This window comes from Leptonychotes weddellii, chromosome 7 (assembly GCF_054177405.1).
Source record: "Leptonychotes weddellii isolate Sample4059 chromosome 7, ASM5417740v2, whole genome shotgun sequence".
Classification (NCBI taxonomy): domain Eukaryota; kingdom Metazoa; phylum Chordata; class Mammalia; order Carnivora; family Phocidae; genus Leptonychotes; species Leptonychotes weddellii.
The window spans coordinates 108,362,439-108,376,176 of record NC_138375.1 but is presented as its reverse complement, the minus strand read 5'-3'; the positions used below and the strand labels follow the sequence as shown (position 1 = coordinate 108,376,176).

At 42.0% G+C, this 13,738-nt stretch overlaps 1 protein-coding gene across 7 annotated transcripts in view; it reads right to left on the bottom strand.

Annotated features, from left to right (window-relative positions):
* NR3C1 (nuclear receptor subfamily 3 group C member 1) overlaps window positions 1–13,738 on the bottom strand; it is a 96,475-nt gene that overhangs the window by 12,130 nt on the left and 70,607 nt on the right. For all 7 annotated transcript variants that reach the window (XR_014147202.1, XM_081826916.1, XM_031029667.2 and 4 more), the window contains 4 exons: window positions 9,860–9,976; window positions 4,796–5,074; window positions 3,672–3,816; window positions 908–1,038 (listed from right to left, as the gene is read on the bottom strand). Coding sequence is in view for 6 of the 7 variants with exons in the window: in XM_081826916.1 (XP_081683042.1) it covers window positions 908–1,038; window positions 3,672–3,816; window positions 4,796–5,074; window positions 9,860–9,976 (672 nt within the window). In the remaining variant the exon portion in view is untranslated. The remainder of the gene's footprint in view (window positions 1–907; window positions 1,039–3,671; window positions 3,817–4,795; window positions 5,075–9,859; window positions 9,977–13,738) is intronic.

Sequence of the window (13,738 nt, the reverse complement as noted above, 5' to 3'; positions counted from 1 at the left end):
TAGGTAGCCTTAAGGTCTCTAGCAATGATCTTTTCCTTGAGGTTTTCTGAGAACAAAGGTAGTATGAAAGCATTGATACGTGTGCCTTGGAAAAGCTGAAACAGTCCCATGCAACATCCATCCCTTCAAGTTATTTGACAGCTTTGAAACCAGAGTTACTCCATGGAAAGAAGACTTTTTGAAACATTGCAAATTTATTTGTATATGAAAGAAGTATTCAGTCATCAACTTTGTATTTTATAAACACTAACCTGGTATGTAATTTTTGTTGGAATAGCCTGTAAGTGTATAACACCAACTGTTCACAGACCTTTTATGGGTTGTTGAAAACGCCACCTTTTACTAACAAGAGACTTTGTATTTTTCAAAAGCTTTCTAGGTTCACTAAGTAATGCCTTTGCTGGCCACAACTAGCCTCACTCAAGTTTATACACCAGTCCCTTTAGATTGTTCCGTAAGTGCTTGCTGCTCTTTTCTAGATGGAATACCTCCGTTCCCCAGGGCGGCAGCAGCACTGCACTGGCCAGTCCTCTAACAGCCAGCAGGTACGCCTTCCGTACGCCCTGTTTTTCTCCCATAATTTCTTAGACATAGTCCTCGTGTCACTAATTTTCGACCTAGTGGTGGTACCGAAGGTCACAGGGAGGAGGAGGTCTGTACACACTCCAGATGAACAGAGGCTCCTGCAGAGCTCACATACCTCTCTCTTTCCCCGTGGCACCTAGCTGTCTTACTAATCTTGGTATCATTGGCTGTGCCTTTGTAAAATTCGGCATTTATGAAAACCCTAAGTTGTCTAACTAGCAGGGAATATACAAACACACCTCTAAAGTTTCTACACGTTTACATTTCATACTTCTGACATACTTAGAAGTGAATTTTAGAAGCCAAGAGGTGTTCTACCAACCTGAAGAGAGAAGCAATAAGGTTTTCATACAGAGATACTCTTCATAAGAGACCTGAAGCCTCTGTAACTCAGAGGAAACATACAGCATGTGTCTACATTGGTCATACATGCAGGGGAGGGTCATTCTGTTCCTGTGAAAGACAAACACCAGCGTTTGAGTTAGTTACCCCCCAAAGTACACTTGTTTGTTTTATCTTACACAACTATGAACTTACAAAGGAAACTCTAACTATTGCTATTAATGCTAATTCCCTATAGGTGAGAACTGTGAGAAAGGAAACTTGTTCCTGGGTCCACAGGACCTAAAGAGAGTACTGAATAATCTAAGTTCACACTGGAGAAATTAGTTTTCTGTTGTGCATGCCATAGATTGTTTTATGTACTTAATTTCCGCAGGAATCCATTCTAAACACTTCTTACCAGTTGCTCATTTAAACCAGGGTTTGATGGCAGCATTTGAGTCTGGTCGTTATCTGGTAGAGTGTAAGTCATACCGGCCAGGAAGTTTGTCTGGCTCGATCCTTGCAACTCGGACCAGGCTTACTAGGAATGTGATAAGTACACACTGTTTCCCCTAATGCATTCTCCATCATGTTATCCTCTGTTTGAAAGCCTCCACTGGCTGCTTTTTGCTCCTGGAATACAATTTCAACTCCATTTCCTGGCCTACAAGCTTCCGCTTGATCCACTTCTCTCAAGCTCGTAAGGGAGTTCCACCTTTTGCTCTCGTTTCTTCTGCCAGCCCCTACTTTTCACACGACTCGTTCTTCTGTACTGTTTGGTGCTCGGCTCCCTACAGAGGTCTTCTGTGGTCCCCAAATCTAAAGTAGACTGCACCCCTTCCTCCCCCCAGTCACACTATTGTATCATGGCTCTCCAAAATAATTTCGTTTATTTATTGGAATGTTAGCAGGGGCCTCATCTATTGTGCTCACAATTACAGCGCAAGCTCCTAAAATAGTGTCTGGCACTTGGTAGGGACTCTTCTATCACCGAGAGGTATCACCAATAGAGAAAGAACACCAACTTTAACTCAGGATTCAGTTCAGCCAGGATTTCTGGACTAGGGTTTTATGCAGCTAGCTTGCCTGATAGCAGAAAGGTGAAATTTCTGCTTTAGGTAGTTTGTATTTATCCTGCCAGATAAGTGGCCTTGGACTGACCTCGTAGCAGTATAAAGATGTGTTCTGAATCTAGAATTAACCCAGGACTTGCAGCTTCTTTCACAGTCTTTAAAAATATCTGGAGCTAGTATCATCCAGTCTCTATTAAAACACTTAAAATAATGTGAGCTTACCACATGGTAAGGCAGGCCCATCCATTTAACACTGCTCCAACAGATGCTTTTCTGGAACTTTTACACATTGTTTTGGGGCCTAGCTCACCCAAAAGATAAAAGAGTATCTCTGTAGGCTCTCCTCCTCACTCCCAACTGTGCCTTTCTCTTTCCTCCAAACATCCCGTTTGTTGAATGATATAAATTTCCATACTCTTTGCCATTCTGGACATAATTAAAGTTGTCACTCTTAATTTTAATACAGCATCCAGTTCTAAACACAAACTACTCAGAATGGATCAACTCATACAGGGTGCAATGGGACTACTCTAATAACGGGATTTAAGGTTTCATCGATTCTTCTGACCTCTGGTCAAAAGCACCCCAGCTCTCACAATTAAATCTTCATTTCTTACTCTGCTCTGACCATGGATATGTGTGTGAGAGGGTGAGAACTCCGTGGCTTCATTCTCCTAAAGGAGATAAGTTAGTAGGCACAGAAAATTGTAATATAAGGTAGAAAAGTGATAAGAGCTAGGGATATACAGCAGAGAGGTCTTAGAAGGTGCTGAGTTGAGATGCCTGAGGAACAGAGCCTCTGAGTGGGAGTGCTGTGAGAGAGACAAAGAGGCCAGGTTCTGGGAAGCCAGAAACCATGCTGAGTATGTGCCCGGTGGGCAGGGTGGAGACTGCGAGGACATCTGCGTGTTGGGGAGGTATGTAATGGGATCAAACTGTATTTTTGTAAGAAAAAAATTGTCAACATGATGGAGGACACACAGGAGGCAGAAAACTAGTCAGGAAACGACTGCAATGAGGTCCGGGGAAGGGATGCCTCAAATACTTCACAGATGGAAGCAGAGGCCTAGTGGAAATAAGAATAGCTCATGTATAAAATCTGAAAATCTGATTGGTTCTCTCCCATTTAAAAACTGTCCAAGTCCTAACATGGAGTAGGCCTTGCCATGACCTAAGAATCCTTTGGCCTCCCCGTCAGCCAAGATGTCCTCATCTGTAGTTGTCCCTATTCAAAGTGAGATCAACTGACCCCAGAGTTGACCCCAACTATATTAAAAAGTACCCTCCATGGTGACTCGGTAGGTTAAGTGTCTAACTCTTGATATCGGCTCAGATCATGATCTCTGATGATGTCAGGTCCTGGGATGGAGTCCCTCGTTAGGCTCTGGGCTAGGCGGGGAGTCTGCTTGAGAAGCTCTCTCTCCCTCTTCCTCTGACCCTCCTCCTGCTTACTCACTCTCTAAAATGGATAAATCTTAAAAAATGTACCTTTCAATATGTCCTGGGACAGTAATAATAATGCCCCATGTCCATTTGGCCTGCCATTAAGCATTGATAAACAACTCTATTTCAAGAAACCTGACAGAATTGATTCAGTCCTGAATGATCACAATAGCAATCCATCAGGAAGACATCAGCTGGTTAAAAATACCCTATGAACACAGGGAAAATGACTCACAAATAACTTACTCGTTAATAATCAGATCAGGAGCGAAACATAGCATGCTTCCACTTGATTGTCTATATGATCTCCAGCCCAGGGCAAATGCCATGAGGAACATCCATGAATATTGCAGTAGGGTCATTTGGTCGTCCAGGTGTAAGTTCCTGAAGCCTGAATTAAGAGAAGTAAAGGTGTGAGGAAACACTCTAGTCGCCAAAGAGAAGGCTATCTCTCTGGGAACTGCCACAGACCAGACAGGACTTTAGCCTTGTTTGGGGGGACCCCTGACAGAGAAAGTGAAGCACCGAGGGGGCATAGTTCTCCTCTGTCATCTGACACGTTCAGATCAAAGCCCACAAGTGCTTTTTAATAGCATCCAATGTAATAAAACTTATTGTCACTTTCTCCCTGTTTAAGCAAATTGAGTCCTGACTTGGTACATTACTCAATGAATTTAGTTTTAAAAATGTCCCCTGATAGTTACACCTCTTTCCTTCTTGACAAGAGTAGGAATACAAGAGTAGGAATGACAGGAGGTCAGGGTACTTCATTCCTGCTCTGTCTCTTCTCTATCGGAGTGAACATAAGCTTGTCAAATCTGCAGCCGTAAAGTCTGGCTGACACCGACGTGGACCTCTGCTGTTCCACACCAAGTTCCAACAGGGGGACTTCAATTTCGTATGATCTTAAAAATGAGATGAGCTCAGATTTCCATTCCATTTATCCAGTTAAGAGTTTAGTACACCCTGACAAAGTGTCACCATACCTGATTTTTACCAATTTTACCGAGTCTTAAAAGTGATACACTGAAGGAAAACAAATGGAGTTCTGAGAAGTATTCTACATGTTCTTGCCCTAGATTTGGGTGAAAAAGGAATTCTGAGTAGGTGCTGTGACTCTAGTTCTGACAGGACCTTGTCTGACCTCAAATCACTCTGCTCTGAGCAACAATCTGAAAAGCAGGGAGCAGTGTACGAGTTTTATTATAAACTCTCCACTCCCATGCTTTCTGGCCTCTGCCCTGGTCAGGCCCCAGAACTGAGGAGGAGAAAACAGGGCAGGTCGTGGGACTTGGATGGACAGAGCCAGAGTGCCCCTGCTGAAGACTATAGAGCTCTGTACCTTCGCCAAGTCCCCTTCCGAGGCTTACCTGGTATCGCCTTGGCCCATTTCACTGCTGCAATCACTTGCCGCCCACCTAACATGTTCAGTGTGGTCATGATCCGCCAAGTCGAATCTGGGACAGAGCTGTCATACCCTGCGTATAACACCTCAGGCTCAATGACCTCCAGCAGGGACACCAGCGTAGGGGTGAGCTGTGGTAATGTTGCAGGAACTATTGTTTTGTTAGCAGGATTTTCAGAAGTTTCTTGGGACGTTCCTGGAGTGGCCTGCTGAATTCCTTTTATCTTTTTCTTTGTTTTTCGAGCTGTGGGTGTTAAAAAAATATATATATACACACAAGAAATGAGTTCTAATGGGAAGGTCTGGGTGGCAGAGTTTCTTCAGGGAAGTATTTTAATTTCTGAAACTATCAATTATAAAGTGACATGGAAGAAGAGAAGGCAAAGAGTCAAGAGGAACCCATTTGTATATGAAGCCAGGTAATTCTTCATTCGTTATCCTTTATATAAAGTTAAGTGTCTTTCAATATTGTGCTAAAGCAATCTAAAGAAAGCACTTCTAGAGATTCTTGCATGAATTAATTTCTGTCTCACTTTCCCTCCAGAGTTGAAATTTTCATTGGTTCAATAAGGCAGTACTTTCACTAGCATTTGAAAGAAAGAATCCAAGCTTGTAATAGCAGACTAGATACTGGGGCTTAGGGTTAACCTAAAATTATGGTATTAAGGAAGAGAGCTATATTACTGGTAACTTCGCACAGGGTCCCCTTCGTCTCAAGAAAGTATTATGATGACACTGCAGGTCCCATGCTAGAAGCAGTAACTCCCAACAGCAGAAATGTCCAGTTTTTATGTCTACATGAGAGCTGTTGAGTCTAGAAACATCTGGGGAGATGAAGAGAAAACTTTACATTTCTTCATATATTAGTGGGAAATTTCCCTTTTGTAAGAGATTTATATTGATTCCATAAACCTAAAGCATCCTTTTTCATATGTACAAAGTAAAGCTATATCAAATTATAATACAGATTCATATTCTTGAAGTTACAAATGAGAGTGTTTCTTTTTAACTCCATATGCTGCTGAAGGCAACACAGAGTACTCTTAAAGAGAAAGTACTCAGAGATCCAAGGAAGGGCAATGAACGGAATTCATATGAAAGAAGAAATGTATCCACCTCACTAATCAGGGATACAACCCGTTTTGCTAAGACAAAAGTAAATACTCATCACCTTTAAAATTAATAATTGTTAGATTCTTTGTCCTTAAAGCGACAGAATGGTCCCATTATTGTGTACTGTGTTGAGTATGATAGGGAGAAATTGAAGAATTCTCACGTAACATTTCAAAACACAGAAAAAGGATCACGACAGAGCTGTTTTTATTTTACCATGCTCTACTGAAAACATAGTATGGTGTGGTAGTAATGACCATAAATCTGAAGCCAGCATGTCAGAATTTAAACCCTGGCTCTGCCATGCAGTTGGTGGAGTCTCCCAGTTATTTCCTGAGCCTTAGTTTCCCTCTCTGTACAGTGAGGGTAATACTGGTACCTCGCTCAAAGGGTGGCTGTGGATTAAATCAATTAAAATATGTAAAAGGCTTAGGACAGTTGGTGGCTCCCATTAAGTGCTACAGAGCTATCATTACTTCCACTGGTGGTAGAACAGGGCTTTAGAGTATTTTGAATGTAGACAGTACAGCTGGAGAGAGGAGTGATCAACTTTAAAAAAAGAAAGTGCTACTACACCTAACATAAGGCAACACTTTAAACACCAAAGGGACATTTCAAAATCGTGGCAAGTACTTCATCCCCAATCAGTGCCCTGAGACAGTACTCTAAAGACCCCCATTCTCCACACCTTAACGGCTACACTCCACATGAGAACAGGGTGAAGGACAGTGACAGGCTGGCGGATTTTCAAAAATCTTCTGTATTTAGTATAGATTTAATTTTACGATTTATCTATAGCCCTGAGAGAACTAATGCTTTTGAGTAAAGCTCAAAAATACTGACTAGAGCCAGAATGAGTACTAGTATGTTTTCATATAACCTAAGAAGTTGTTAACTGAATTATCTCAGCAGCCACTATTTTTAAGCACTTGACTAAGATTTTTACTTGATACCAAGTTCCTGACTCCTAGGAGCATAGAGACCGTCAGCATCTGATTTCTACAGAAGTGTTCTTGAGTCTGATAGTTTCCCTCCTTTTGTAATAGAAAGAAAGAAATCTTATTTAGTTTAAAATTTAGCTTAAAAATATTAGGTATGAAATCTGATGTCAAAAACCTCCCTGCCTTTAAGTTCCATGTGATTCTTTATGCCAAAAATAAAGCTGTAATTTGGAATGATTACAATACACCCTAAAATGAAGTTAAAACATTGAGGATTTATCTGTACTCAACTGCCAGCATCGAGAAAGGCCACCTTAAAATAAATCTGGAGAATTACTTGGTATGGGGGGGCAACAGCATCAAAATGTACCATTTCTGATACTAAGGTACATTTATGGAGAGAATCAGGCTCTGAGAAGAGCTGACTTGTTCTGCAACGTTATTTTGGGGCAGTCCTGAAAGGGAATGTTTCTAAAGATTATGGTAAAAAAAAAAAAAAAATACTAACAAAATGAAACACTTGACCCCTCTCTCTTGTTCTTCAATACAGTTGATCCTTGAAAAACGTGGGAGTTAGGGGCGCCAAACCCCATGCAGTCAAAAATCTCCATATAACTGATTCTCCAAAAAGGTCACTGGTGGCCTACTGTTGACCAGAAGCCTTATCAAGAATACACCAGTTGATTTACACATATTTTGTACATTCTGTTTGTTATATACTGCATTCCTACAATAAAGGAACCAGAGAAAAGATTTCATTAGGAAAATCCTAAGGAAGAGAAAATACATTTAAAAAATCCATTTTAAGTGGACCCGCACAATTCAAACCTGCATTTGTTCAAGGGTCCACTCTATTATGCTCTGCCAAACAATTCTGGCACAGACACATACCTACTCCAACTAAAGGTTTTATATATACAGGAATAATTAAAGACAAAAATGAGGCTTTCACATTAAAACCACACAAGAAAACCTCTATGTATTTAGATTTTTAAAAAGCCTTTCAGTTTTTTATAATTAAAATTATGTTACGTATCGTACATGCTACCTAGTAACTGATACATTCTTAAGTAACCAGAACTATGGCGAAGTGGACAGAGGTTAATCTGGCCCTGTTCCAAAGTGTTCTTAATAATGTAAGGATCTCAAATAACCTCTGTGAGTAGAAAATAGGATAGAGACTAGCACGAAGTAGCTCTTAACAAATGCTGGTTTCCCCACTATTCTCATATCTTACGTTGACATCTTATAAAACCATACAATGTATCTTTTTTTTTTACATAGTGTTTTGAGAAACTGCAGCTCCGTCTCAACTGTATGCTTACATTTAAAGTAAATCTGATTGGAAAGGGCAGTGATGGTATTGTGGTAACAGAAACTGCGATGTCTCCAGCTGCCCTGGTTGTCTTCTAGTGAGGGAGGGCACTGTAGTTATTAGAGAGTTGTAAGAGAGAGGAGGAATTTTATATAAAGAAAATAATATATATTTAAGTGGTCAGATAGCAGCAAATAGAAACTCGGTAAAATCAGGGCAGAAATAAAGAGAACAAAACAACTATCCCTGTGGTCCTTGAAAATGAATTACATGAATGTGCCATTCATCTCTGTGGCTTCTGTAACACCTACAAGAAGATGGGCTGCTATCACTTTCTTTAAATCAGTGCTTAATGTGTTGGCCCTTTGCAGTCAAGTTTAAGCAACCTAGTCACACTTAGAAAACATTGGGTTCAGTGACTGGTGCGTCATGACTGTCTTCAACACGGCGCACTTCATCTGTCTGTGAAATTGGGGAATGAGACTCTTCACAGTCAGACCCAGCAATCTATTTAATAGTTGAAAACAGGTGCACACATAGTGCGTGCTAGACAGCACCAGCACCCGTCTCCGTTCTGCTGGAAGAACCACACGCTTGCTCTTCTCCCTCCCACATCACGATGTGTTCTCTGGATTACCTCTAGGGTCGTTCCGCTGGTCTCCCTAGACAAGAGGAGTCTTTCTCAAGTACAAATCTGATGATGTCTCTGCCTGCCCGCCCGCCCTCCTTTCTTCCTAACTTCTCCTTAGCTTTTCTAGATTTCAGATTCAATGTTGCTTCTGCCCAGGGAGCTTTCCAGGACAGAATGAGGCGCCCCTCCTTGTGCTCCTGGGGCTCTGGCCCCTTCTGCAGCACGCCATGCCGTTCTGGGACAGACTCTGCAACCTCGGTAGACCGTACACTCCTTCACTGCAGACAGTCAGACTCAATGCCTGTCTCTGGCCTGCCTCCTTGGTGGCTTCTGGAGAAGGAAAGTGCTACTATCCCAAGTACGAAGCGTGTGGGTTCCTCCAAAGCCACCGCTACCTTCATGGACCTCGCGTCCTCAACTACAGCAGAATTCCAAACTTCTTTCATAGCGAAGTTTTTTAAATGATGAGATCAGTGTTAATTATACAACTTGTTATAGAAACAGGGATATGAAACTCAAAATTCAGGTTTCTTCTTTACTTGGAAAGCAAAACCAAACCCATCCCAGTACCTCCTTGAGGAGTTACTTCCCCGGGCAGATTTATCGTCCATCTGCATCTCTCCAGCTATAGAGCCAAGTAAAAGGTGAATGAGAGGAAAATGGACAGGTAAATACATCTGACAGGGAAGCATTTTCAACTCTAGGGAAGAGTTTGGAGGCTGCAGAAAGGGAGGAGAAAAAGTTACGAGTAATGTTGCTTCAAAGTCACTGTTACCTAGTTGACTTTCTTGGTATATAGTCTGGCTATAATGAAGGCTGTATGTACCGTAAGAGCTGGTGAAAAAACTTAAGCAGAATATGAAATATTCATTAAAAAACTCCTAGTTTATAAGGCAGTCATATAAAATTATGTTAGGCACATATATTGTAATGACTAAATTAATACTTTTGCTTACTTTTATTTTAAAAAGGAAAATAATGCATTTTTATATGCATGCAGAGACCATTTCTTTCAGGCATTTACATTACCTTCCAGGTTCATTCCAGCTTGAAGACATTTTCGATAGCGGCATGCCGGACAGTTTTTCCTTCGAATCTTATCAATGATACAATCATTTCTTCCAGCACAAAGATAATTGTGCTGTCCTAGATGGAAAACAAAGGCACTGTCAAAATTTCCCAGGTTTTAAAGGATATTTTTATGGGGAGACTTGCTGTGTTTCTCTTGTGGCTTGAACACAGCCTAGGACCACAGGCACCGATTAAGAAAGGTACAGCGCACTTGCTAACATGGCCTTTACAGAGCTGTGAGCTCAGCTTAAAAAAGTCTCTTACTCTGTTCAACAAATAACTGTAGTTCATGAAAGTCACTGCAGTATATACATAGAGAAAAGGGCACCAATGCTCAGTGTAGCATCTGGTACATTTTCCCAAACTGAACACCTCCCTGACGGAGAAGCAGAACACGTGGCCACCCACCGTCCTCTTGCCTCTTCCCAGGCACCGCCCTCCAAGGCCACCTCGTTTGAGATACAAGCAGAAACTTTTTCAAGCACAGTTTAAAAGCTACGGAGGATGTCTGTAAGCACTCCTTCATTATGACTTCTCACTTAATGCTAAGGAGAGTTAAACAGAGAGGAAACTGCTTCCCAAATACTCTGAGTCCCACATGGGAAATGACTCTCATTCAGCATTAGGCCACCACCTGCAGAATCCAGGGTGCTTCCCCTTCAGCTCTAAGTGACCGGTGGCACACACTTCATCTTGAATGGGAAGGCTGCCAGCAACTAGTTAGGGAAAGCACACCGCTGGCCAACTAACTAGTACGTGGATCTGCTGCGAATATTTGAATTGACCACTGACCCCAAATATTTACAACTGTTGCTGTCTGAAATCTTCTGGCACCTAGGATTTAAGACTGTGCTAAGAGGCAGAAGTGCAGTTTTCACCTGGCAAAAAAATTTAACAGGAGAAGACCAAAAGTCTCTGTACCCTTACCCACTGCAAAATGCACATTCTTGTACTTTTCTTTTAATCTGGTTATTGAATGTTGAAGGAAATTGAGGATCTGGCCTGCCAGAAACTCTGAAAGGACCCTCCCGCACAAGACCCATGCAGCTACACGAGCCCTGGGCAACTCAGAGTCCGTGAACCTCACACTAGAGGGGATGGTATTCACAGGACTACAGAACATTTCTCTTCTCAAAAGAAACCACCTTGAGAGAAAAGAGAAAAATCATTATCAAGTCACTAGGTTAAATATACCTCGTTCTGATTTCTGCGTAAGGATCCTTCCTTCGTGAGACAGTCTAAGACTCGGATGGGAAACATACTCTGTTCACGTCCCTAGGATAAATCACCATGCTATTAAGCATGTATTTTGGGGACATGGTTAACTGTATCAGGTTCCAGTCTGTGTGAGGAGTAGGCCACCGAGGTGACTAGTGGCCTACAGTTGAGCTTTGTTCCAGAGCTGCCCTCCAAGGCCAAATGTCTGTACCAGCTGTTTCCATTCCTTTCTGTGTCATGCATGTTTCGTGGCTTCTCTGGGTGACAGGAAATGGAAGCACTAATCCAGCCATCCTAACCTCTTTAAAGCAAAAGTAGGAACAATGGATGCGTCCATAGTTGGAGCAGTTAAAATATAAAGCAGTTCTACCCTGTAAGCATCCCCGAACATCACTGTCCTACAGAATCTGAGCTACTGGATCAGGGGGACACTGATGAATAATTTAAATAAGTTAAAATTAGTCCTTTCTGGCTATTCCTGTGAAGCTGGGCAAGTGTGTTTGTGTCTTATCTATAAAAGGAGGAGTTTCAAACTAGTGGGCAGTATTTTACAAGACATGCATCACTCATAGTCACTCCTGGTCAATCCTTCTGATAAGACAGTGAATCATCTTAGTTTGGAGTTGCTGTGTCTTCTACCACTTTGTAAATTCCTCTTCTACCTAATAGGAGATGTGAGGAGAAAAGACTTCAAGACAGCTGGAATTTTTTTTAACATTGTTTTGTTTGTATTGTATTTATTTTTATGGTTACTACCTATTTTTGGCAAGTGATTCTGGTTTCCATTTATGGTTGGTCTGGTAGCCAGCCTCCAAGATGGCCCCCAATGGTCTCTGCCTCTTTGTATTCACACTCCTGTGTAGTCCCTTCCCACACTATAACAGAATTGGTCTGTGTGACCAATAAAATATGGCAGGAGTCACAGTATGTCACATCTGAGATTAAGTCATAAGGACATGACTGCTTCCACAGTCCGCTCTCTCCTGTGGATCACCTGTTCTGGGGGAGGCCAGCCGCTAGAGCAGCCCTAGCTTGAGTCCCACACAGCGAGGAACTGAGGCTTCCTGCCAAGCAGTATGACAGGTTTGGAAGTAGATCCTCCGGCCTCAGGCCGGATGACTGCATCCCCAGCCTACAGTCTGAATATGATTCGTGAGGGACCCAGGACTGCCCTGCTACCCACCTCCTTCCAAATTCTGGACTCAGAAACTGCAGGACACAATCAGTGCCTGCTCTTTTAAGCCACTAATTTTTGGCCTCATTTATTACACAGCAGTAGATAACTAACACAGTAGGGACAGTAAAGTAGTTGTTTTTAAGCTTAAAAAAAAACAGTGGGCCAAGAAAAAGGGCATGTTCTGGGGTTTGTGCACTTGGTTTGCCCTATTTGAAACATCCACGTCTTAAATGTGAACTCTGTGAGCTTGAGCGTCTTTCTTTACCTGCTTTCAAAAACTGTGTGGTGTGGTAGAACATGCACTCATGAGCACCAGAAAGGCCCTGATATGAACTGCACCTCTGTTTCCCAGCTGTGTGATCTCAGTAATGTTTATTACATTTTCTGAGCCCCTATTTCCCCATCTGCAAAGCTGGAACATTCGCACCTAGCTTGCTGGGCTTCTGCAAGGGTTGAAGGCAGTTATGTAGAAGGCTCTTACAAACGGCACCTACACATTGTGAGCGCTCAGCGAATGCTTGCTGCTAAATAACTCCCTTGGGACTGCTTTCATCTCTGTATCTAACTCGCAGACGAGAAAACTTTGGTCATCTACTCTGAGGGTCAGTGGGATCCCAGCACTGCCACTTCCACACTCAGCCTCAGTTTCCTGGATGATCAAATGGGATCACTACAGCCTCTAAGAGCTCGCAGAGCCCTTAATTCAGCGGTGTGACAAACCTAAAACGTAGTACTGGATTCATGGTACACTGAGGGTACTACTGGATGCTTATCGCCATTAGGACCCACCAACAAAGCCTACACATACTTCTGTGCAAAGGGGACGTAAGTCAAAGGGACTCCATGGTGGGGGGGGAGGGCATCACTGAACTAGCATACATGGAAAGAAGTGAAGCTACCCAAAGTTTTCTTCTGTATGCAGAAAAGCGACTCCCAGAATACTGAGTTAAAAACCTCAAAATAGCCATTCAACCCAGATCAAGGATTTAGATAATAAATAAAACTTGTGCAAATTTCTTAAAAACAGTAGAATGTTTGGGTATTTATATGATGCCAATCTGAGGGCGGGGGTAACTACTATTTCCAGCAGGTGCTGAAAATGGAGTGCCAAGTGTAATGCAGACCTTACGAACTGCATCTCTGTAATTATCTAAGAAAGTGCTCCAAAATATGTATCTGGGCTTTAAAACATTTCCATCATGTCTAGAAAGGAAAAGTAAAACTGCTATGAGTTAGGTTATCAAAAGATTACAGAATTTTAGAGCTGGAAAGGTCCGTTGAGAAAATGAAAATCCAAATAGGATTTACTTAACAGTCCACAGTTAAACCTTTTCCTACTAATTATGTAATCGAGCCATCAGACTTAAACACTACCTAAACATTTTGAAATGGTATGGCTAATAGTCTATGAAATTTGTACCTAAAAGCAAGTATAAGAATTT